Genomic DNA, 22,458 nt, shown 5'->3' with positions numbered 1-22,458 from the left:
GTATCTGAAGAAGCGTACATGCACACAAAATCTCATACCAATAACAAACTCAGTTGGTCTCTAAGGTGCTACTGGAAGGAATTTTTTTTATTTTGTTTCGACTACGGCAGACCAACACGGCTACCTACCTGTAACTACCTTACAGGGTTGTTGAGGGGATTCAATGAGATTGGGGAAAACTATGCACACCACCTCAAGGTGAGATATAAATTCAACAAACAAACAAATAAGCTATTATGGGAGAACCAGCTTTCAAGGAAACACAGAACCTTCTCTCACACATTTTAGGTTTGCGGAGGTTTTCTGACCTTCCACTTTACTCCAAACCAGGATGCCCTCAAGGCGGCCTGCCACACACTTAAAACTAATACTCCAACTATCATCAAAAAGGCACCACAGAAACATAGCGGCAGAAGGGAGCTGGGGATTGTCTGATCCAAAACCCTGCAATGCAGGAATATGCAGCTGTCCGATACGGAGATCAAGCCTGCAACCCTGGCGTTATCAGCCCCGTGCTCCAGCCAACTGAGCTAAAACAACACCCTTGCCTGAAAACTAAGTTAAGAATACATTGGCAACAGAGCAAAATAACAACAACAACAACAACAACAACAACAACAATAATTTATTATTTATACCCCACCCATCTGGCTGGGCTTCCCCAGCCACTCTGGGCGGCTTCCAAAAAAATATTAAAATACTGTACTACATCAAACATTAAAAGCTTCCCTAAAGAGGGCTGCCTTCAGATGTCTTCTAAAAGTCTGGTAGTTGTTGTTCTCTTTGACATCTGGTGGGAGGGCGTTCCACAGGGAGGGCGCCACTACCGAGAAGGCCCTCTGTCTGGTTCCCTGTAACTTGGCTACTTACAGTGAGGGAACCACCAGAAGGCCCTCGGAGCTGGACCTCAGTGTTCAGGTAGAACGATGGGGGTGGAGATGTTCCTTCAGATATACTGGACCCAGGCTGTTTAGGGCTTTAAAGGTGAGCTCCAACACTTTGAATTGTGCTCGAAAACGTACTGGGAGCCAATGTACGTCTTTCAAGACCGGTGTTATATGGTCTTGGTGGCCGCTCCCAGTCCCCAGTCTAGCTGCCGCATTCTGGATTAGTTCTAGTTGCCGGGTCACCTTCAAAGGTAGCCCCACATAGAGCACATGGCAGTAGTCTAAGCGGGAGATAACTAGAGCATGCACCACTCTGGCGAGGCAGTCTGCGGGCAGGGAGGGTCTAATCCTGCGTACCAGGTGGAGCCGATAAACAGCTGCCCTGGACACAGGGCACAATAGGAAACAAAAACTCAAGAAACCTGGGAGAGGAGACGGTAGAAGAAGATTGGAAGAAATTCAAGATCTACCTACAGAAACATTGTAAATTGTATGAAGGTTAAGAAGGATGCTAGATTATAAATAACTTGGCACCATTAAGCTAGGTGAAGTGGTATATGAAGATAAGTTAAACTTAAATTTAAGAAAAGACAAATTTAGGATAATTTTTAGGCTAAATTTAAACTTTTAAGGTTTGAATAAATGATACTTAAAATATGAGACACAACATTGGAAAATTAGATAATAAGAATGGAAATAAGGTGATAAATTGCTGGTTAGATATTTATAAATTAGGAACGCAGGAGCGGGAGATGTGAGGGAGTCCAAAGAAGTTAAGAAAATATGTTACGTATGTGTTACCTTGTTTCTTTATTTGTATTGTAATTTATATTAAAAAAAAACTGTCAATAAATATTTATTAAAAAAAACAAAAACAAAAACTCAAGAAAACTGAAGAAAACGATGAGCATAAAATGGCGGGAGAAAATGGGACTTCACATCCCCTCAGCATGGCCAAAAGTCAGGAATACTGGGAACTGCAACTGAGCAACATCTGGAGGGCCAGAGGTTAGCCATTTCTGCTTCAGAGACTGTCCTGCACATGAGGGTCAAGTATTCACCGGCAGAAGCTTTACACAGGAAATGCAAGCATTTTATAGCAATCAAACCAAACCTAAAATGGGGGAAGGCTTTCATGCCTCCACACCCCGGCTTGCAACTTACTTCACAGCGTTGTCCAGGAGAATGTCCACACGGGCTACTTCATCCTCCTTCTGCTTCACGCTCTCCGCCACGCCCTCCAGTTGCTTCTTCCGCTGCGCAATGCGCTCCGACTTCTCCAGCTCCTCGTCGATCAGCTGCTTGAGATCCTCCAGGGAGATCCCTAGCTCCTCCAACACCTCTCGCTGCAGCTCCATTTCTGGGGACTCTGCCATCATGGCAGAAGCTGAGGTTGTTCAAAAGAAGGAAGCGTTCAAACACTGGGCACCCAAAACATTGTTCAGCCCTTCCCCTCCTCTTTAGGCGTTATGTGTGCCTTCCTTACATTGTTCCCAGGAGCATTCAATTTAAAACACTGCCAACCATAAGTTGCTTCTTAAGCAAATGGTGCCAGCAAGCAAACCAGCCATACACAATGAAACCAAGCCAAAGGGAATCCCATCAACTTATTTCGAACGGTATGTAAAGCCATCAGGGGACGCGGGTGGCGCTGTGGGTTAAACCACAGAGCCTAGAGCTTTCCGATCAGGTGGTTTGAATCCCCGCAATGGGGTAAGCTCCCGTTGCTCTGTCCCTGCTCCTGCCAACCTAGCAGTTCGAAAACACGTCAGAGTACAAGTAGATAAATAGGTACCGCTCTGGCAGGAAGGTAAATGGCGTTTCAGTGTGCTGCTCTGGTTCGCCAGAAGCGTCTTAGACCTGCTGGCCACATGACCCGGAAGCTGTACGCCGGCTCCCTTGGCCAGTAAAGCAAGATGAGTGTCGCAACCTCAGAGTCGGTCACGACTGGACCTCATGGTCAGGGGTCCCTTTACCTTTACTATGTAAAGCCATCACAAAGCAAATAACTGTAACTCAAGCTGCTGGCATCATGCTATGTGCAGCTTCTGTGTGTGTATGTTGTATCTCCTCTCCTGACCCAGTCAGGCAGTGAGAATGTCAGAAGAGCCAGGCTGCTGGACCAGGCCAAAACCCCATCAAGTCCAGCATCCTATTCTCACTACGTGGCCAACTTAATTCCTCTGGGAACCCAGCAAGCAGAGCCTAAGGACAAGAAAACTCTCCCCACTTGCAATTCCCAACCACCGGTATTACGATACGATACGATATCTTTATTGTCATTGTCCCTTGCGGAACAATGAAATTGAAAAACTACATAAAAACTACACAAAAACTACATAAAACTACATAAAAACTACATAAAACATTCAAAAACCCCTAAAAACTCTAAAACCCCATTTTAAAATACACTATACTACAGAGACCCCTTATGCTGCGTTTAGAACCAGAATTGCATTAACGTAGAAACTGTTTTTCAGGCGGCTAGTCCTGGCCTTTATTACCCTATACCTTCTTCCAGAAGGCAGAAGCTGAAAGAGATCATTTCCGGGGTGCGTACTATCATGTGCTATCTCTGCCGCTTTCAGAAGCATACTGCCTCCGACGATGGAGTGAGAACGCAGTCACTGTAGCTAGTAGCTACGGATAACCTTATTCGGCATGAATTTGTCCCATTCACTTTTCAAGCCGTCCAAGCTGGCAGTCATCACTACTCGTGTGCTTCTTCGCAGTTGGGGAACCAAAAAAGTAAATTCTTTCCATAGAATTCTCCATTGTCTATTTAACATAACTTGAATTTATTTATTTATTTATACCTGAAGGAGCATCTCCACCCCCATTGTTCAGCCCCGACGCTGAGGTCCAGCTCCGAGGGCCTTTTGGCGGTTCCCTCACTGCAGGAACTCACAGGGGGCCAAGGCAGAGGGCCTTCTCAGTGGTGGCACCCGTCCTGTGGAACGCCCTCCCATCAGATGTCAAGGAAATAAACAACTATACGACTTTTCTAAAAGTCATCTGAAGGCAGCCCTCTTTAGGGAAGCTTTTAATGTTTGATGTATTACAGTATTTTAATATTTTTTTGGAAGCCGCCCAGAGTGGCTGGGGAAGCCCAGCCAGATGGGTGGGGTATAAATAATAAATTATTATTATTATTATTATTATTATTATTATTATTATTACAGTGGTACCTCGGGTTAAGTATGTAATTCATTCCGGAGGTCTGTTCTTAACCTGAAACAGTTCTTAACCTGAAGCACCACTTTAGCTAATGGGGCCTCCTGCTGCCGCCGTGCTGCCAGAGCACAATTTCTGTTCTCATCCTGAAGCAAAGTTCTGAACCCGAGGTGCTATTTCTGAGTTAGCGGAGTCCGTAACCTGAAGTGTATGTAACCTGAAGCGTATGTAACCCAAGGTACCACTGTATTATTATTATTATTACCTCCAGTGGAAGCAAATTCTATAGTTTCTCTTTGTGAAAAAGTCCTTTCTTTTCACAGGAGATAATAATTCCCACCAACCTGGAGGAATTTTAAAAAAGGGGACTGGACAAATTCGTGGAGGAAGAGAAGTCTATTGATGGCTACTAGCCATGACGGCTGTGCTCTACCACCAGTTGGAGGCAGCAATGCTTCTGAATACGATTTGCGGGAAATCACTGAAGAGGAAACAGGCTTGCTGGTTTCCCACAGGCATCTGGTTGGCCACTGTGAGAACAGGATGCTGGACTAGATGGGTCAAAGGCCTTCTTATGTTCTTAAAGAACTGAAGCTTAAAGCCTCTATAAATAGAGGAATGCGTAATTGAGAGGTAAATATGGATGATTGCCAGAGAAGCTGAAGAAAGTCCAAAAGGAACCAAATTTGTGGAAATTTTGATAAAATTGTATATTTGTGTTGGAAAATTAATAAAAATTATTTATAAAAAAAAGCTTAAAACCAAAAAACATTTTCAACAATTGCCTACATAAAACGTTTATCCCGGAAAATATTAACAACATTAATAGACCCATGTATCCCTCAAACACGGAGGGACACGGGTGGCACTATGGGTTAAACCACGGAGCCTAGGACTTGCCGATCTGAAGGTCGGTGGTTCGAATCCCCATGATGGGGTGAGCTCCCATTGCTCGGTCCCCGCTCCTGCCAACCTAACAGTTCGAAAGCACATCAAAGTGCAAGTAGATGAATAGGTACCGCTCCGGCGGGAAGGTAAACGGCATTTCCGTGCGCTGCTCTGGTTCACCAGAAGCGGCTTAGGCCACATGACCCGGAAGCTGTACGTCGGCTCCCTCGGCCAGTAAAGTGAGATGAGCGCCGCAACCCCAGAGTCGGCCACGACTGGACCTAATGGTCAGGGGTCCCTTTACCTTTACCTATCCCTCAAACACGGCCCCCTGTTCTCTTTAGGGGATTACATCCCTTTGGAACAGCTCACACACTTGTCCCTCCACTAAGGGATCCAAGTATTCTCCACATTCAGGCTCCATGTCTCTTCCGGCTAGTCACATTCTGATGCAGGAAGCTTTCCTACCTGGGAAGTTCCTCTGCTCTAAGAGTAACAAAATTAAAAGACACGAAATTAAAAGTCACAAAATTAAAAGACGCCTGCTTCTTGGGAGAAAACCAATGACAAACCTAGACAGCATGCTAAAAAGCAGAGACATCACCTTGCCGACAAAGGTCCATATAGTTTAAGCTCTAGTTTTCCCAGTAGTGATATATGGAAGTGAGAGCTGGACCATAAAGAAGGCTGAACGCCGAAGAATTGATGCTTTTGAATTCTGGTGCTGAAGGAGACTTTTGAGAGTCCCATGGACTGCAAGAAGATCAAACCTATACATTCTTAAGGAAATCAGGTCTGAGTGTTCACTGGAAGGACAGATTGTGAAGCTGAGGCTCCAATACTTTGGCCACCTCATGAGAAGAGAAGACTCCCTGGAAAAGACCCTGATGTTGGGAAAGATTTAGGGCACAAGGAGAAGGGGATGACAGAGGACGAGATGGTGGGACAGTGTTCTCGAAGCTACAAACATGAGTCTGACCAAACTGCGGGAGGCAGTGGAAGACAGGAGTGCCTGGCGTGCTCTGGTCCAGGGGGTCACGAAGAGGTGGACATGACTAAACAACAACAAAAAGAGTAATGGTCCCCTGAGATGGCCCTTTCCTCCCTCACCCCCAATTCCATCTACTCTTACCCCACCCCCCACATGCCACTTAGCCCTAAACAGATTCAACCACTTTGCCCCAGCAATACATCCTCTAAGAAAGATGCACCCCTATTCAACCCCTCTCTCATTCAGCCTCCCTCTTTCGCACACAAACACCTCCGAAAGAGACACCCACTCCCACCCAGTGGTCCACCATCCCTTCTCAAATCTGGCCTCTCTCTAAACCCCTTTAGCTTTTGAGAGCATGCCAATGTCTTTCCCCAACAACCTGCACGTCTAATGGAAGCCCCCCCAAGTCAAGCCCTCTCCACAATTTGTAGCAACCCCAAACCCCCAATTTCAGTCTGCCCCACTCACCTTTGAAGGCATGTCCCAGTCTCACCATTCAAGACCCCCACCCCCAAATTCACCCCCCATCTGCAGCACCCACCCCAAATCCAGCCCCCCACCCACCTTTGAAGGCCTGCACCAGTCTTAACACTCACCCCCCCAATTCTGCTCCCCCCAATTCAGCCCCTTCCTACTCACCCCCCCAAATAATAAAGTCCCTCCCCTTGCCTGACAGACAGGCCCCTCCCCCCTTTGTAGCCCCCCTTCCCAAAGCTCCAGCCCCCCATACCTACCTCTCCCCCTCCCCCCCTGAGGGGCCAAAGAAAAGGGGGGGAATTATTTTCCTTGGAACCGGGCACTTTAGAAAGGACCGGAAGCCCGGTCAACGTGCTTCCGGGGGCGGGGCCACATCGCATATCCCGAGGCTATTTCTTTTAGGCCACACCCACCGAGCGGCCGGCCACAGCTGTGCGCATGCGTGGCTGGAAGGCGGTTGCCGGGAGGAGATGGCGAGGAAGCGGCCGGGAAACTTCTCACGACTACGCATGCGCCTCAGGAAAGAGGCCCACCCCGCCGCTGTGTGGGCTTAGCGCGCATGCGCGGCGCAGCCATAGCACTTGCATAGGGAGGAAGACGGCTTCGGATGCTCAATTGGGAAGCAGGAGGCGGAAAGGCGCATGCGCCATAGGGGTTGCATGTCTTTTTTCTTTTAAAGGGCCAGTGGCCTATTTTTCCCACTTCAACTCTTAACTGGGATTTGTGCAACTTTTATTTAAAAAATAAAAACCATCGACACAATCCCGTTATGATGATGATGATTTAAGCGGCCCCACCCTCCTTTTCTGCAGGTATCTCAAGATGAACAGGAAAACATAAATGAATGAACAGGAAAACATAAATCACTCCAGAGTCAAAAAGTGTGACTTTTTAGGTAGGAATTTAATTTTATATTAACATAATCAGGTTTGTTTTCGGTGGCTGGGTGAGGTAGATATAAATATACATGCGAGCAGTTTCACACAAAGAGGGAAGCTGTAAATCTGCGGGTGAAGGGCGGTATACAAATTGATTGAATGAATGAATGAATGAATGAATGAAAACCCTTCCTGACCAGCAGTCAAAATAATAATTTTCTTCCAAGAGAACCAATGGATGTCCACTGAAGCTCTCCATTCATTCCGCTGCACTTTTCGCAGCATGAGAGTACATTTTGCACAAAAGTGGCAGTTGGAGGATGGAGGGCGGCTAACAGATTGAGGTTGAATCCTGACAAGACAGAAGTACTGTTTTGGGGAGACAGTGGGTGGGCGGGTGTGGGGGACTCCCTGGTCCTGAATGGGTTAACTGTGCCCCTGAAGGACCAGGTGCGCAGCCTGGGAGTCATTTTGGACTCACAGCTGTCCATGGAGGCGCAGGTCAATTCTGTGTCCAGGGCAGCTGTTTACCAGCTCCATCTGGTACGCAGGATGAGACCCTCCCTGCCCGCAGACAGTCTTGCCAGAGTGGTGCATGCTCTAGTTATCTCCCGTTTGGGCTACTGCAATGCGCTCTATGTGGGGCTACCTTTGAAGGTGACCCAGAAACTACAACTAATCCAGAATGCGGCAGCTAGACTGGTGACTGGGAGCGGCCACCGAAACCACATAACATCGGTCTTGAAAGACCTACACTGGCTCCCAGTACATTTCCGAGCAGTGGCGTAGCGTGGGTTGTCAGCACCCGGGGCAAGGCAAGTAATTTGCGCCCCCTAACCCGTGGATTTGCACCCCTAACCCCCAGATGTTGTGCCCGGTGCGGCCGGACCCCCCTGCACCCCCCACGCTACGCCACTGTTTCCGAGCACAATTCAAAGTGTTGGTGCTGACCTTTAAAGCCCTAAATGGCCTCGGTCCAGTATACCTGAAGAAGCGTCTCCTCCCCCATCGTTTTGCCCAGACACTGAGGTCCAGCTCCGAGGGCCTTCTGGCGGTTCCCTCCCTGTGAGAAGTGAGGTTACAGGAAACCAGGCAGAGGGCCTTCTTGGTGGTGGTACCTGCCCTGTGGAACGCCCTCCCACCAGATGTCAAAGAGATAAACAACTACCTGACATTCAGAAGACATCTGAAGGCAGCCCTGTTTAGGGAAGCTTTTAATGTTTAATAGGTTATTGTATATTAGTGTTTTGTTGGAAGCCATCCAGAGTGGCTGGGGGGACCCAGCCAGATGGGCGGGGTATAAATAAATTATTATCATTATTATTATTATTATTATTATTATTATTATTATTATTATGAGGGTTTTTCTCCCCCACCTCGCTCCCCCTTTGACACGAATGGAAGAAAAACCAGCCAGTATAGCCTAACCTCCTGAGCAGCTTTTCTTACAGCACAAGGCGTAGCAAGTTTACTCCAAAGGAAACAAGCATCGTTTCACTTTCCAAGGGTCGTGGGAACTGCCGTGAGGGGCTGCCTTGGATAACATCAGGGCACTTTTACAGCACAGTGTCGGAGGCCTTGAACTCTGCGCTCAGCATGGATTTGTACCTCAGCCTTCAACCTGGCGCCCTCGAGGTGTTTTGTACTACAACTCCCATCAGCCCACCCAGATAGCATGGCTGTTTTGAACCTCAACTCCCAGGAAAGAGGGCTGATGGCTTGCTATAAGGCAGCATTCCGTGTTCCCATTAAATCAGTCCTTTATTCAGAATCATGAGGACTGGAATCTTCATTTATATTTCAGGATGAGCACTTGCTTTGCAAGCAGAAGGTCCCAAAGAATCTAGGAATCTAGATAGACTGCCTCTGGACCTGGAGGTTCCCCTGAAGAACATAAGAAGAGCTGAATCTTGTTCTCATATTGGCCAACCAGATGCCTGTGGAAAACTCACAAACAGGACCTGAGCATAACAGCACCCTCTCCCCTGTAGATCCAGCAACTGGGACTTGTGGCTCATAGCCATTGATAACCTTATCATTCATGAATTTGCCCAGTCTCACCAGGTTGGCAAAGACTGCCATATACTCTCACCACCATCCTCAAAAGGACAGAAACCGTTTCCAAACATTTCAACAAGACTTTAAAGTGGAAATCTTCCTCCAAGGCTGCATGTGTATCAGAACTATTTTTCAACTGTTTATACGTTTAGAATAGTTTTTTTAAATAGTTTTACACACACAACGGCTTTTAATTGTTTTCATATCCATGAAAGTGGAACTGTTTTATTCCCTACAGAGTGGCTCTCCCTCTCTTGCAAGTAGGTTTTACGATTGTACAATGGTACCTCGTGTTATGAATTTAATTCATTCCGGAGGTCCGTTCTTAACCTGAGGTACCAGTTTAGCTAATGGGGGCTCCTGCTGTCGCCGCCGCCGCCGCGCGATTTCTGTTCTCAACCTGAGGTACTACTTCCAGGTTAGCAGAGTCTGTAACCCGAAGTATTTGTAACCTGAACTGTTTGTAACCAGAGGTACCACTGTATACTGTTTTACAATTGTATACAGTGGTACTTCGGGTTACGTACGCTTCAGGTTACATACGCTTCAGGTTACAGACTCCGCTAACCCAGAAATAGTGCTTCAGGTTAAGAACTTTGCTTCAGGATGAGAACAGAAATCAGGCTCCGGCGGCAGCAGGAGGCCCCATTAGCTAAAGTGGTGCTTCAGGTTAAGAACAGTTTCAGGTTAAGAACGGACCTCCGGAATGAATTAAGTACTTAACCTGAGGTACCACTGTATTTGATTGCAAACCATGCAGGGAATCTGTCCGGGAACCAAATCAGCCAGAGGGCAGATCCACACTGTACATTTAAAGTACACTCAATGCACATTTTTTTAAAAAACCATGAATTCCTCCAAAGGATCCTGGGAACTATAGTTTGTTCAGGGGGCTAGAAATTGCAGCTCTGAGAGGAGGAAGAATGGCAGTTTCCTGGAATTCTTTGGGAAAGTTGTGCTTTAAATCTCTGGCGTGGATCTGACTTCAGACAATGCATGTTGTCCTGAGCTTCCCATTGCTTCTTGGAACAGGGGAGAACTACTATGAGAATCATGGAGTTGGAAGGAATCCAGATGGTCCAGTCCACTGGAGCAAGCAAGAGGAAGGATCAATACTGTTGAGTGTCTGCTTTCCATCCACCTTTATTTCCCACCTTGTCTCGCCCCATCATGGGCACTGCTGCGTGCTGATGGACGCTGTCAGTCAAGCTGCTCCTCCTCCCAAGTCGAGGTGGGGATGGCGGTGTAGGGGTCCACGATGAGCTTTGCACAGCGCACCATCATGAGCATCAGGAAGAAGCACATGAGCGAGAGGAAGCCGATGCAGATCCCCTTGTCCACATCCACGAAGGTCTCTGGCGTGGGATTCTCCATGGGGCCGGCGGGGCAGCTTGCTTCTCACCAGCCGGGCGAAAGCATGTTTGCTCACCTGTGGGGAGAGAGAGGCAGGATGGTGTGGGGCCATCTGGGTTCAGACCCCTGGCCGTACATTTGGGGGGGGGGGTCATAGAATTGTAGAGTTCCAACCCCTTGCAATGCAGGAATCTTTTGCTAAGTGTGGGGCTCAAACCCATGACCCTGAAATTAAGAGTCTCTGCCCACTGAGTTAGGGACATGGGTGGCGCTGTGGTCTAAACCACGGAGCCTCTTGGGCTTGCCGATCGGATGGTCGGCAGTTCGAATCCCCGCAAGGGGTGAGCTCCCGTTGCTCGGTCCCTGCTCCTGCCAACCTAGCACAAGTCAAAGTGCTAGTAGATAAATAGGTACCGTTCCAGCGGGAAGGTAAATGGCGTTTCTGTGCGCTGCTCTGGTTCACCAGAAGCGGATTGGTCATGCTGGCCACATGATTGAAAGCTGTACGCCAGCTCCCTCAGCCAGTAAAGCGAGATGAGCGCCGCAATCCCAGAGTCGTCCGCAACTGGACCTAACGGTCAGGGTTCCCTTTACCTTTACATACCGACTGAGCTATCATATTTCAGGCATGTGGGACACCCAGCCATCCAGATGGTGCTGAACTACAAATCCCATCAGCCCTCGGAAGCCAGAAGACAGGGAGGATGGGATATGTAGTTCAGCAACATCTGAAATGCCAAGTGACACCCCCAGAACCCCATCACTTGTTATATTTAGAATCTTAGAACAGAAGGGTTCAAAGGAACACCAGAGGCCGTTTTGTCCAACCATTTGGCCACCCAAGCTCTGTTTAAAAACCTCCCAAGGCCAGTACTGAAAAGGCCCTGCCTCTGGTTGAGGCCAGCCTAACCTCCTGTGGCCCGGGATCTCCAAGATGTTTTTGTTTGAAGACTGTAAGGTCCTTCGCGGGGCATACCAGGAGAGGTGGTCCCCCCCTAGAGTCCTAGGTCGCATAGGGCGTTAAAGGTCAAAACCAGCACCTTAAACCTGACCCTGTACTCCACCAGGAGCCAGTGCAGCTGGTATAGCACCGGGTGAATGTGATCCCACGGTGAGGACCCCATAAGGAGTCTCACCGCAGCATTCTGCACCCACTGGAGTTTCTGGGTCAGTCTCAAGGGCAGTCCCACATAGAGCGAGTTACAATAATCAAGTCTGGGGGTGACCGTCGCGTGGATCACAGTGGCTAGGTTAAACAAAAGACACTGCAGATGCAGGGGAGACAGAGAAGTGGTACGAAGTCAACCGGACTTGGCTCCTACCGTACGCTTGGAATCTGACGACACAGAGACGTCCCTTGTAAGTTGGCAAGAGATCTGCTGGTTATCCTCTGCAGCTGGTCTTAACCACTGGGCAGCTCCAGCTCCCCTCTGCTGTAGCCCAAAGGTATCATGAATACTTCATCAAGCTGGGGTGGCATCACGTTTCAAATGCTCCCGGTAATGAGAGCGACATGATCCCTCACCCATTAAATTGTACCCTCAGTCACTCAGCCAGCATATCTTTCCATGTGGGGTTACTTTTCCTGTACAGTGCGGTACCCTGGTTCTCAAACTTAATCCATTCCGGAAGTCTGTTCCAAAACCAAGGTGTGCTTACCCATAGAGAGTAATGCAAAATGCATTAATCAGTTCCAGACTTTTAAAAACAACACCCAAAACAGCAATTTAACATGAATTTTACCATCTAATGGGACCATTGATCCATAAAAGGAAAGCAATAAACAATGTACTGCCAATCAGTCAATCAGTCAATCAATCAATCAATCAGTAGCTGAACTGGGTTCCAAACAGTCACAAAAACAAAACAAAAAGAGCCGCAAAAACAAAAATGCAAAATAAATAGCAAAAACAGATAGGCCTCAGCGTAACACTCAAAACGGAAGCGTGGCACTCAAAACGGAGCATGTTTGGCTTCCAAAAAAAGTTCGCAAACCAGAACACTTACTTCCAGGTTTGCAGTGTTTGGGTTCGAAGTTGTTTGAGTACCAAGGCGTTTGAGAACCAAGGTGGAGGGGACAGCTGAGGAACAGGCCAGGTTCCGGCCCCACCACCCTGCTCGAGGGTCCTGCATTGCAGGGGGTTGGGCTAAATCATCATCATTTTATTTATTATTTATACTCCGCCCATCTGGCTGAGTTCCCCCAGCCACTCTGGGCGGCTTCCAATCAAGTGTTAAAAATAATACAGCATCAAATATAAAAAACTTACCTAAACAGGGCTGCCTTCAGATGTCTTTTAAAGAGAAGATAGTTGCTTATTTCCTTCACATCTGAAGGGAGGGCGTTCCACAGGGTGGGCGCCACTACCGAGAAGGCCCTCTGCCTGGTTCCCTGTAACCTCACTTCTCGTAATGAGGGAACGTTGGCGCTGGATCTCAGTGTCCGGGCTGAACGATGGGGGTGGAGACACTCCTTCAGGTATATTGGACCGAGGCCATTTAGGGCTTTAAAGGTGAGCACCAACACTTCGAATTGTGCTCGGAAACGTACTGGGAGCCAATGCAGATCCCTCAGGACCGGTGTTATGTGGTCTCGGCCGCCGCTCCCAGTCACCAGTCTAGTTGCCGCATTCTGGATTAATTGCAGTTTCCGGGTCACCTTCAAAAGCAGCCCCACGTAGAGCGCATTGCAGTAGTCCAAGCGGGAGATAACCAGAGCATGCACCACTCTGGCCAGACAGTGTGCAGGCAGGGAGGGTCTCATCCTGTGTACCAGATGGAGCTGATAAACAGCTGTCCTGGACACAGAATTAACCTGTGCCTCCATGGACAGCTGTGAGTCCAAAATGACTCCCAGACTGCGCACATGGTCCTTCAGGGGCACAGTGACCCCATTCAGGACCAGGGAGTTCCCCACACTCGCCCGCCTCCTGTCCCCCCCAAAAAGTACTTCCGTCTTGTCAGGATTCAACCTCAATCTGTTAGCCGCCATCCATCCTCCAACCGCCTCCAGACACTCACACAGGACCTTCACCGCCTTCACTGGTTCTGATTTAAAAGAGAGGTGGAGCTGGGTATCAACAGCATACTGATGGACACCCAGCCCAAACCCCCGATGATCTCTCCCAGCGGCTTCATACAGATATTAAAAAGCATTAAAAATACATTAAAATGACCCTTGGATTCCCATCTAACTCTACCATTCTATGATTCTGGCAGTATCATGAGGAGCCAGGCACAGCCTTGGAAGGTGAAGGTGTCCTTAAGATCAAGGGTGGGGAATCTTTTTTTGCAGGGCGACGGCAGCAGCATCCTCTGACCAGCAACTTCCTGGGTGGAGCGAAAGGTGCGTATACAGGTTTCTCTCCGCTCAGGTGAGGAAGAAGCATTGCCACACTTCAAGCACACATTCTGGACAGGCCAAAAGTGCTCTAGGAGGGTGCAGAGCCAAAAAGGGGTTTGGCCTGGAAAGAATTTCAGAACCGAGAAAGCCCAGCCTTGAAGTTCCAGTTCCCTGATTCAAATGACATAGCCTATAAACATGTGCAGAGTGCATTCGCAGCAGGACTGAGGACTTGCTGATGCAACCAAGACTCAGAGGGTTGTTATTCTAGGAGCAGGCAGATCAGATCGGAACCTCTGTGTGATTTCACCTACATTTCATCCAAGCCTAGTGCTTACAGGTTAGGGACGTGGGTGGCGCTGTAGGTTAAACCACTGAGCCTCTTGGGCTTGCCGATCAGAAGGTTGGCAGTTCGAATCCCTGGAATGGGGTGAGCTCCTGTTGCTCTGTCCCTGCTCCTGCCCACCTAGCAGTTTGAAAGCACGTCAAAGTGCAAGTAGATAAATAGGTACCACTCTGGCGGGAAGGTCACGACTGGACCTAATGGTCAGGGGTCCCTTTACCTAGTGCCTACAGGTTAGACTTGGGACTTGTAGTCCAAGAACACTGGGAGGGCGGCAGCTTCCCCGTTGCTGGTTAATAACAAAGCTCTAAAAATAGTTTGTACAGACCATGCATTTAAAGCACACACCCATTATCCTGAGAATCAGAGTTTACCCCACAGCGCTACAGTTCCCAGCACCCTTAAGAAACGACTGCACCCAGGGTTCTTAGGGGAAACTCCTGGGCTTTAAATGTGGGTCTTCCAGCAGTTAGGACACCGAGCTGTAGAACTGGAGAGCTGAAGGGAGCCACACTCTGGTGTCTGCTGCTGACCAGGCTACCATGGGGAGGGGAGAGCTAGCCCCATTCTTTCCTCTTCCTACCCCAGTCCATTTTCTTTATGCACTATGCTAAGAGCCTAGGGCTTGCTGATCAGAAGGTTGGTGGTTCGAATCTCCACGATGGGGTGAGCTCCCGTTTCTCGGTCCCTGCTCCTACCAACCTAGCAGTTCAAAAGCACATCAAAGTGCAAGTAGATAAATAGGTACCGCTCCGGTGGGAAGGTAAACGGCGTTTCCATGCGCTGCTCTGGTTCGCCAGAAGCGGCTTAGTCATGCTGGCCACATGACCCGGAAGCTGTACGTTGGGCTCCCTTGGCCAGTAAAGCGAGATGAGCGTCACAACCCCAGAGTCGTCCACGACTGGACCTAATGGTCAGGGGTCCCTTTACCTTTTACAATGGTACCTCGGGTTAAGTACTTAATTCGTTCTGGAGGTCCGTTCTTAACCTGAAGCACCACTTTAGCTAATGGGGCCTCCTGCTGCTGCTGCTGCGCCACCGGAGCCCGATTTCTGTTCTCATCCTGAAGCAAAATTCTTAACCTGAAGCACTATTTCTGGGTTAGCGGAGTCTGTAACCTGAAGCGTCTGTAACCTGAGGTACCACTGTACTAAGATTGCAAGTCTCCTGGAAAGAGCCCCCCCCCCCAATATGTACAGTAGTTACAGAGAAAAATAAGCAACTTTCTCTGTGTTAAATACTACTATTTAAAAGTAACAACTTTGGAATAATACTTATTATATATTGGAAGGAATGAATGAAACACACTCATGACGTCACACCTGGAACCCCGACCTTTTTACAAAATTATATTAAAAGCCAAGCTGACGGCATCGTACCCGCCCCTCTTTTTAATTTTTTCTTTTTTAAAAAATAATATTTATTGCTTTAATTTTTCTATTAAAACCAGCCCTGCCGATGGTGTCACACCAAAAAAAAACCTTTCCCGCTGAAGCTACGTCACTCTGTGAGATCACCCGAGATTCCCTCCCCGCCCCGCCCCTTTAAACTACGTCACTTTGACGTCACCGCATTCCCCTTCCCGACAATGCGCCGCGCGGGGAGCCCCTCGAAACCAGCCCCGCCCCTTATCTATAAGCCCCGCCCTTCTCTGACCCCGCCCCGTCAGCTGCCTTCGCGGGAGGAGAGAGAGGCGAGGCCACGCCCCCAAGGGAGGCCGCGCGCCAATGGGAGAGCCCTCTCTCCCCGCCTCCTCGGCCACGCCCCCTCGCGGGGCTCGCCCGGAGCTGGAGCGGCCGCCATCTTGGAATTGACGCTTGGCGAGAGGGGAGAACTGAGGCAGGGCCGGAGGGGCGGGGGGGGGGAGAGCGGCCTCCCTCTCCTCCTGTCGCCATGGCAACAGCCGCTGCTAACCAGGGTGAGTGGGGGGGGGAGGCAGAGGCCTGGGCGTCGGGTTGGTGGGGGGGGGGGAGCGGGAGGGGGCTCACGGTTAGAGGTTGGGGCGGCTGGAGTGACTTTGGGAGGAGGGTCTGACTGGAGGGGGGAGGGGTGAGCTGTGGGGAGGGGGCAGCATGAGGTAGGTGGGGGAGGGCTTGGAGTGGCAGGAGGGGAGGGGGCGGAGGGATGGAAGGGGTTAATGAGGGGCTATGGGGGAGAGGGGTTTGGGGGGGTCTCTTCCTTTGGGGAGGAAGGGGAATGGGGGGGAGGGAGTTATGAGTTGGGGGTCTTAGTGGGAGAGGGTTTGAGGGGGATTTGGGGGAGGGGAGGGGGAGACTGGGGGTGGAAAGGGGAAGTATAATAATAATAATAATAATAATTTATTATTTATACCCCCCCATCTGGCTGACTTTCCCCAGCCACTCTGGGCGGCTTCCAACAAAATACTAAAATACAATAACCTATTAAACATTAAAAGCTTCCCTAAAGAGGGCTGCTGCCTTCAGTACAGGGTAAGGGTAACCTGTGGGGCTCAGAGATACAGATTTGGGGGCTTAGACTTGCAGTTGGGGATAATAGAGAGTTCTAGGATGAGCGTGTCTGTGAGCAGGTAGGGGTTATAGATTTGGGACGACTGTAGGTGAATTGTGGGGAGTGGGGGGCTACATGGAATCGTGAGATATTGGGGGGGGGGAAGGTTCAGACGTAGAGGTTTGGGGGAGCCGAAGCGAGTCTGGGGGCCACCACTGCAGAGGGGAGTTTCTTTGGGATGGCGGAGTGTGTGGCTTGACTGGGGGTGTGGCCAAAGGGTTCTTAATAGCATGGGGGAGCATGGGGTTAGAAGTGGGGCAGGGGCTTGGAGTGATGGGAAAAGTACAGTACAGGTAAGAATGACTTGAGGATGCTGTGGCAGTTGTGGGCTGAGAGGGGAATGGGGTGGCTCAGGGCTTGGAGTGACGTAAATGAGCTGGATAATAGGGTTCCCCTGAAATAACACATTTATCATGAAATAAGCTTTTGGGCATGACAACACTTTTTTCTGCTGCAGACTTTTCCTGGGTTTCCCTTTTGGAAAAGGTTTAGTTGGAGTTAGGATTTGAGGGGGGGAGTCTTGGCTTGGGGAGGGGGCACTGCCGATGGAAATGACCCTTTTCTTTATTAAGGGATTAATAGCCGACCTTTCTCTAAAAATGAAAAGAAAAATATTGACTGATTAAATACACAACACAAGAAAATGTGATGAAATTTAAGATTACATTAGGATCAAACAAATAGAAAAAACACACCCTTGGCTGCATGATTTGGGGATGTGGGCGGATGACAAGGGTGACTGGGCTGCAGTGCGATTTCTGGAATGCAAGAGCAGGGACATTTAGGGAGACACAGGAAGGCGACCTATAGATTCATGCACAGTCTGGGTGGGGGGAGCTCTGCAAGCCAAGAAATGGCTTGGTTTAACCATTAATGATGGTGCGTTTTCTCCTGTTAGGGGTGCAAAGTGGAGTAGGGCACGTAGAAGTGAGGGGAGGAAGTTGGGATTAATTGGCACAAAATCTCAATGTAGTGCATATAAAACTACAGGTAGATTTTCCTTGAGTGTTTCTACTATATATTTCATCGACTCTGATATATTTAAATGCATGGGACATAAGCAGGGGGAGGCGTGAATTGTGAGGTGTGGAGAAAATTGTCAATGGCTACTAGCCATGATTCCTGCCAACCTGGCAATTCGAAAGCACATCAAAAAAAAGTGCAAGTAGATAAATAGGTACCGCTCCGGCGGGAAGGTAAACGGCGTTTCCGTGTGCTGCTCTGGTTCGCCAGAAGCAGCTTAGTCATGCTGGCCACATGACCCGGAAGCTGTCTGCGGACAGACGCCGGCTCGCTCGGCCAATAAAGCGAGATGAGCGCCGCAACCCCAGAGTCGGCCACGACTGGACCTAATTGTCAGGGGTCCCTTTACCTTTACTGGCCATGATGGCTTGCCGTGTTTAGCCTCTGATTTTGAAAACCGATTTCGAAAAGCGGGTTTCCCAAAAGAGGCAACTGGGTGGCTGCAATGAGAACAGGATGCTGGCCTCAATGGGCCATTGGCAAGATCCAGCAAGCTCTTCTTAAGCTCATTAGGTGACCTGCCAGCCTGACCTACCTCACAGGGTTGTTGTGAGGATAAGATGGGGAGAACCTGTTTGGCCACGCCTTTGGTTCAGCGTTGGATTTTTGCAGCACAACTTTGAAAGGCATGTCAGGTGTCTGTAAGCACCCAGAGAGCTGCTTGTTTGCCACTTGCCCTAGTTGCCTGCTAACCTTTTGTTGAACCCAAGAAAGGAAATATTTCCGTAAGGGCATCTGCATAAAGTTCATCAGGCAGTTTATATTACTCTAGGCAGTTTCATTTCAGCTGGCAGGTAGTGCTTGAAGGCAGGGACTGCCCCTGGTGTTGCCTGTTGAAATTGGTAGGACGTAAGGCAGGGTGGCGCTGTGGTCTAAACCACAGAGCCTAGGGCTTGCTGATTGGAAGGTCAGCGGTGCAATTCCCCACGTTGCTTGGTCCCAGCTCCTGCCAACTAGCAGTTCAAAAGCACACCAGTGCAAGTAGATAAATAGGTACCTCTCTGGCGGGAAGGTGAATGGTGTTTCCGTGCGCTGCTCTGGTTTCGCCAGAAGCATCTTAGTCATGCTGGCTGCATGACCTGGAAAAACTGTCTGTGGACAAACGCCGGCTCCCTCGGCCGGTAAAGCGAGATGAGCGCTGTAATCCCAGAGTCGTTTGCGGCTGGACTTAACTGTCGGGGGTCCTTTACCTTTAAGGCAGGGAGACCAGCAGTAGGTGGTGCTAGAGCAAATTCTAGTTTTGTCTCCTCCCTGTTGAGTTCTGTCTATAAGGGGCAACTCAGACCAAGGAGGAAGCTGATGAGACAGTGGACTGGCAGCAACCAAGAAGGCAGGCTGCTGGCAGAAGTTGGTGAGGCACTGCCCCATTGGCCCAGATGGACCAGCTGCCTCCTCAAGAGCTGGAGACGGTGGTCTCCCTGTCTCTATGGCATGTCTTCTCTGAGAATAGACGTGTAGGATGAAGGACATAGGCCTGCTGGAAAATGGTGGTCCTCCCGCCGTTATGGAGGATGGAAGATGGGGAGTCACCAGGGCAGAAATGAAAGGAGAGGACATTGCCTTTCAGATATTTTGGACTTTTAACTCCAATTCCCAAAGTGGTTTAGTACTCAGTCCCTCATCACAGGGAGCTCTGTGAAAGGAATGGTGGGGAGGGATATCGCCTGAGCATTCTTGGTGCTCTTAAGAGTTCCCCTCCTTGAGTGGGCTTTTGGTCTTCTGCTTTTCCCCCTTTCCATGCCAGGAAACCTTTCATTTTCAGCAGACTCCTTCTCCACTGTCAGCTGCAGGCAGAAAATTGATTTTATTTTATTTTTTCAATTGGTAAAAGGGTTGTAAGGAGCAGAACTTAGACTGGTGTTGCGTCATTGCTGCTCTTTTCCTGACTGCCTTTCTGTTCTGGACAGTCTCTAAAGGCTTTGTACATGAATATGATCTTATTAACTCTTCGCAAAAAAAAAACACCCAGAGAAGCAAGGCAGGGAGATTGAAGCCCCTAAGAGCACTTCAGATGGTTTATGGCTTGTTCTCTGAGTTTTACAGCCTTGTGGTATTAATTAGATCGGGCCTGCCTCAGAGGGAACGGAGTCCTGAGAGAAGCCTGCAGCAGGATTTTAAATTATATTTGTGGGTATTGTTTCATTCTTTTCCATGAGTGCCGCGGCATAAAACATGCCATGCCCGTGATGCGCTTTTATTGCTCCAAGAGTTCTTCCATCTGTGGCAGCCCAATTGAGTCAACAGTTTGTTATTTGAGGGGCAAATAAGAATATGAGAAGAGTCTGCCGGATCAGGCCAGTGGCCCATCTAGTCCTCGGTCCTGTTCTCACAGTGGCCAAATGCCCCAAAGAAATTAGGAATGGAGGTAGACTGCTTCTGGACATGGAGGTTCCATAGGATCATCAGGAGAGGCCAACCAGTTGCCCCAATGGGAAGCTCAAAGGCAGGACCTGAGCACGAGAACTACTCTCTCCTGCCTGTGGTTTCTAGCAACTGGTTTTCATAGAATCATAGAATCCTAGAGTTGGAAGAGACCACAAGGGCCATCGAGTCCAACCCCCTGCCAAGCAGGAAACACCATCAGAGCACTCCTGACATATGGTTGTCAAGCCTCTGCTTAAAGACCTCCAAAGAAGGAGACTCCACCACACTCCTTGGCAGCAAATTCCACTGTTGAACAGCTCTTACTGTCAGGAAGTTCTTTGTAATGTTTAGGTGGAATCTTCTTTCTTGTAGTTTGGATCCATTGCTCTGTGTCCGCTTCTCTGGAGCAGCAGAAAACAACCTTTCTCCCTCCTCTATGTGACATCCTTTTATATATTTGAACATGGCTATCATATCCCCCCTTAACCTCCTCTTCTCCAGGCTAAACATGCCCAGCTCCCTTAGCCGTTCCTCATAAGGCATCGTTTCCAGGCCTTTTCAGTACCATTGCTGCCTCTAACTCTGGAGACAGAGCTTAGCCTTCTCCTTAATGAATTTATCTCATTCCTCTTTTAAAGCCATCCAAGTTGGTGGTCACCACTGTCTCCAATGGGAGAGAATTCCATAGTTTAACGCGGCGCTGCATTAAGAAGTACTTGCTTTTCTGCTTCCCTTTTCCCTCTGTTTGGCATCTGGGGCCAGGAGACTTTGGGGGCTTCCAGATGGGTGTTTCTTATGGGACGAGTGCTCACCATTCATTCAAACTGGAGTTGTTTTGTTGTTTTGCATGGTCAACACCATGTCATAAAACCTTCTCCTAAATAAATAAAGCCCCTCCAAGGCAACACCCGTTGTTGTCTTTTTGTGGGAGCAAAATCCATAATTCTGCACTGTGCGAAGAAGTCCTTCCTTCTGTCTGTCCCAGATCTTTCAGTATTCGCACAACCCCAGATTGTGACTAAGTGGGAACGATGAGCGACTTTGATCCTGACATCGCCTTCTGAAAAGCCAGACACATTTCCCCTTCGAGTTGTGCATGTTTTCTCTCTGGCGTCCAGCGTGCTTTCTTCAGAGGGATGTGCCAGAAAGTCTGGTACTTCCATCCTGCTGTGGGTGTATGTAGAAGGCTCAGCTCTGGCGATGCGCTGTTTGCCTGGCAAGCAGATGTCTGCTGCCCTCTTGGGATGATGATGATGATGATAATAATAATAATAATTTATTATTTGTACCCCACCCATCTGGCTGGGCTTCCCCAGCCACTCTGGGCGGCTTCCAAAAAAATATTAAAATACCGTAATACATCAAACATCAAGGGCTGCTTTCAGATGTCTTCTAAAAGTCTGGTAGTTGTTGTTGTCTTTGACATCTGGTGGGAGGCCGTTCCACAGGGCGGGTGCCACCACCGAGAAGGCCCTCTGCCTGGTTCCCTGTAACTTGGCCTCTCACAGGGAGGGAACCGCCAGAAGGCCCTTGGAGCTGGACCTCAGTGTCTGGGCAGAACGATGGGGGTGGAGATGCTCCTTCAGGTATTCTGGACCGAGGCCGTTTAGGACTTGAAGGGGATGATCCCTCACTTCCCCTCTCGTCTTTCCCCCTCTCCTTCCAGAAATGGCATCGGATGTCCCCTTGCTGGGCTCTGCTTCAGGGACACCTGGAACCGACGCGTGTTCTGGAGGGAGCATCGTCCAGAGAGCAAACAAGCGGAGGACGGGGTAAGGGTGGCTCCGTTGGTCACTTGGAATGAGGATGCTCGGCGCGGTGGGGGCTCCCCCCTTCCAACCCAAGGGCCGCATGTAACCTTCTGGGGGCCACAAACCTGTGTTGGGCAGGGCCAGAGGCAAAAGAAAGTGGTGTCATGGATACAACTCTCCCTTTGCTCTATCGGATTCATCCCAGGAGCCAGAAGTTTCTCTTTTTAAGAAAGCTGATTCTTGAATAGCAATTTAACAAAGAAGAGACAAAAAATGAAGAGGAGCTTTAAAATAGCAAAAACAATCCATCAGCTTACATTAAGAATACAATAAACATCAGTACATCCATCTTAAATAGCCAGCCAAAATAAGCCAGCCAAAATAAGTACACCTACG

At 49.0% G+C, this 22,458-nt stretch overlaps 2 protein-coding genes across 9 annotated transcripts in view; one reads left to right on the top strand and one right to left on the bottom strand.

The window, feature by feature from the left end:
* Positions 1–6,938, bottom strand: part of SETDB1 (SET domain bifurcated histone lysine methyltransferase 1) — a 40,654-nt gene extending 33,716 nt beyond the window's left edge. For 3 of the 5 annotated variants that reach the window (XM_083715523.1, XM_083715525.1, XM_083715527.1), the window contains exons 1-2: positions 6,678–6,785; positions 2,052–2,274 (exon numbers count right to left, since the gene is read on the bottom strand). In XM_083715523.1, the coding sequence (XP_083571649.1) occupies positions 2,052–2,266 (215 nt within the window). In that variant the 5' untranslated portion in view covers positions 2,267–2,274; positions 6,678–6,785. Of the gene's footprint in view, positions 1–2,051; positions 2,275–6,507; positions 6,528–6,677 lie in introns of those variants that run through there. The other 2 variants (XM_083715526.1, XM_083715524.1) reach the window with 2 other exon arrangements.
* Positions 6,939–16,154: 9,216 nt separating this feature from the next.
* Positions 16,155–22,458, top strand: part of ARNT (aryl hydrocarbon receptor nuclear translocator) — a 38,920-nt gene continuing 32,616 nt past the window's right edge. For all 4 annotated transcript variants that reach the window (XM_083715649.1, XM_083715648.1, XM_083715647.1 and 1 more), the window contains exons 1-2: positions 16,155–16,313; positions 21,978–22,083. In XM_083715649.1, the coding sequence (XP_083571775.1) occupies positions 16,289–16,313; positions 21,978–22,083 (131 nt within the window). In that variant the 5' untranslated portion in view covers positions 16,155–16,288. The remainder of the gene's footprint in view (positions 16,314–21,977; positions 22,084–22,458) is intronic.

This window comes from Podarcis gaigeae (assembly GCF_964106915.1).
Source record: "Podarcis gaigeae genome assembly, chromosome: 16".
NCBI lineage: Eukaryota > Metazoa > Chordata > Lepidosauria > Squamata > Lacertidae > Podarcis > Podarcis gaigeae.
The sequence above is the reverse complement of the archived record's forward strand: the minus strand, read 5'-3'. Positions and strand labels throughout refer to the sequence as shown.